This window comes from Pseudorasbora parva, chromosome 8 (assembly GCF_024679245.1).
Source record: "Pseudorasbora parva isolate DD20220531a chromosome 8, ASM2467924v1, whole genome shotgun sequence".
In the NCBI taxonomy this organism is placed as follows: Eukaryota; Metazoa; Chordata; class Actinopteri; order Cypriniformes; family Gobionidae; genus Pseudorasbora; species Pseudorasbora parva.
The window spans coordinates 422,501-425,000 of record NC_090179.1 but is presented as its reverse complement, the minus strand read 5'-3'; the positions used below and the strand labels follow the sequence as shown (position 1 = coordinate 425,000).

The following is a 2,500-nucleotide window of genomic DNA, read 5'->3' as shown; positions in this document are numbered from 1 at the left end:
ATTACCATCATCATCACCACCATCATCATCACCATCACCATTACCATCATCATCACCACCATTATCATCATCACCATCATCATCATCATCACCATTACCATCATCATCACCACCATTATCATCATTACCATTATCATCACCACCATCATGACCACCACCATTATAATCATCATCTTCATCATCACCACCACCATCATCATCATCATCATCATCATCATCATCACCACCATCATTATCATCATCACCATCATCATCATCAATATCGTCATCATCCACATCACCTCTCATCACCATCATCATCATCAATATCGTCATCATCCACATCATCATCACCATCATCCTCATCATCAATATCGTCATCATCATCATCACCATCCTCATCCTCATCCACATCACCATCATCATCACCATTATCATCATCATCATCATCATCATCCACATCATCATCCTTATCATCATCATCATCATCATCCACATCGCCTCTCATCATCATCATCCACATCACCTCTCATCATCATCATCATCATCATCATCCACATCACCTCTCATCATCATCATCCACATCATCATCATCATCCACATCACCTCTCATCATCATCATCATCACCACCATTATCATCATCATCATCCTCATCATCATCATCAGCAGTCCTCTCTGTAACTCACCAGAGCCGAGTAGAGTGTGCTGAAGAAGCGGTGCAGTCTCTTCGGAGGGCTGTGTGTCTTCTTATCTGCGTTACACAGCCATTGCAGCGCTGAAATACTGATACAACACCACACGCTTGACATGTGACCGCAAACAGCTGCCTTCTCTCTCTCTCTCTCTCTCTCTCTCTCTCACACACACACACACACACACACACACACACACACACACAAACAAGCTCTTACCTGACACAGCCGTCGAACATGCCCGCTCTGAAGGGCAGCCCCTGGCCCATGTCCGCCAGCAGCAGATCCCCCTCCACGTCCCGCCGCAGGGCCACGTCTGCACACACACACACACACTCCGTCCAACACTCACAGCCGCAACTTATCAATACGATGTGTGTGTGTGAGAGTGAGTGTGGGAGTGAGTGTGTGTGTATGTGAGTGAGTGAGTGAGTGAGTGAGTGAGTGAGTGTGTAAGTGAGTGATTGAGTGAGTGAGTGTGAGAGTGAGTGAGTGTGTAAGTGAGTGATTGAGTGAGTGAGTGTGAGAGTGAGTGAGTGAGTGATTGAGTGAGTGAGTGAGTGAGTGTGAGTCAGTGAGTGAGTGAGTGTGAGAGAGTGAGTGAGTGAGTGAGTGTGAGAGTGAGTGAGTGTGAGAGTGAGTGAGTGAGTGAGTGAGTGTGAGAGTGAGTGAGTGAGTGAGTGAGTGAGTGAGTGAGTGAGTGAGTGAGTGAGTGTGTGAGTGAGTGTGTGAGTGAGTGAGTGTGTGAGTGAGTGAGTGTGAGTGTGGTGTGTGAGTGTGTGTGTGAGTGAGTAAGTTAGTGAGTGAGTGTGTGAGTGTGTGAGTGAGTGTGTGAGTGAGAGAGTGTGAGTGAGTGAGTGTGTGAGTGAGAGAGTGTGTGAGTGAGTGTGTGAGTGAGAGAGTGTGAGAGTGAGTGAGTGAGTGAGTGTGTGAGTGAGTGAGTGTGTGAGTGAGTGAGAGAGTGTGAGAGTGAGTGAGTGAGTGAGTGAGTGAGTGTGTGAGTGAGTGTGTGAGTGAGAGAGTGTGTGAGTGAGTGAATGTGTGAGTGAGTGTGTGAGTGAGAGAGTGTGAGAGTGAGTGAGTGAGTGAGTGAGTGTGTGAGTGAGTGTGTGAGTGAGAGAGGGTGTGAGTGAGTGTGTGAATGTGTGAGTGAGTGTGTGAATGTGTGAGTGAGTGTGTGAGTGAGAGAGTGTGAGAGTGAGTGAGTGAGTGAGTGTGTGAGTGAGTGTGTGAGTGAGAGAGTGTGTGAGTGAGTGTGTGAATGTGTGAGTGAGTGTGTGAGTGAGAGAGTGTGAGAGTGAGTGAGTGAGTGTGAGTGTGGTGTGTGTGTGTGAGTGTGTGAGTGTGTGAGTGAGAGTGTGTGTGTGTGTGTGTGTGAGTTAGTGTGTGAGTGTGAGAGTGTGTGAATGTGTGAGTGAGTGTGTGAGTGAGAGAGTGTGAGAGTGAGTGAGTGAGTGAGTGTGTGAGTGAGAGAGTGTGTGAGTGAGTGTGTGAATGTGTGAGTGAGTGTGTGAGTGAGAGAGTGTGAGAGTGAGTGAGTGAGTGTGAGTGTGGTGTGTGTGTGTGAGTGTGTGAGTGTGTGAGTGAGAGTGTGTGTGTGTGTGTGTGAGTGTGTGAGTTAGTGTGTGAGTGTGAGAGTGTGTGAGTGAGTGAGTGAGTGTGTGAGTGTGAGAGTGAGTGATTTATTTTAACGAAAATAAATGTGCAGTAAAAATTGGTCATCAAAGAACAGAATATTTTTCCCAACAGCGAGGGGTCAGACAGGGCTGCTGCCTCAGCCCAACTCTATTTAACATTTATATTAATGAATTGGCAGATCTATTGGACC

At 47.0% G+C, this 2,500-nt stretch overlaps 1 protein-coding gene across 1 annotated transcript in view; it reads right to left on the bottom strand.

The window, feature by feature from the left end:
- bud23 (BUD23 rRNA methyltransferase and ribosome maturation factor) overlaps positions 1-2,500 on the bottom strand; it is a 20,225-nt gene that overhangs the window by 9,643 nt on the left and 8,082 nt on the right. The window contains 2 exon segments of the mRNA XM_067451515.1: positions 667-763; positions 892-988. Coding sequence (XP_067307616.1) covers positions 667-763; positions 892-988 — 194 coding nt within the window.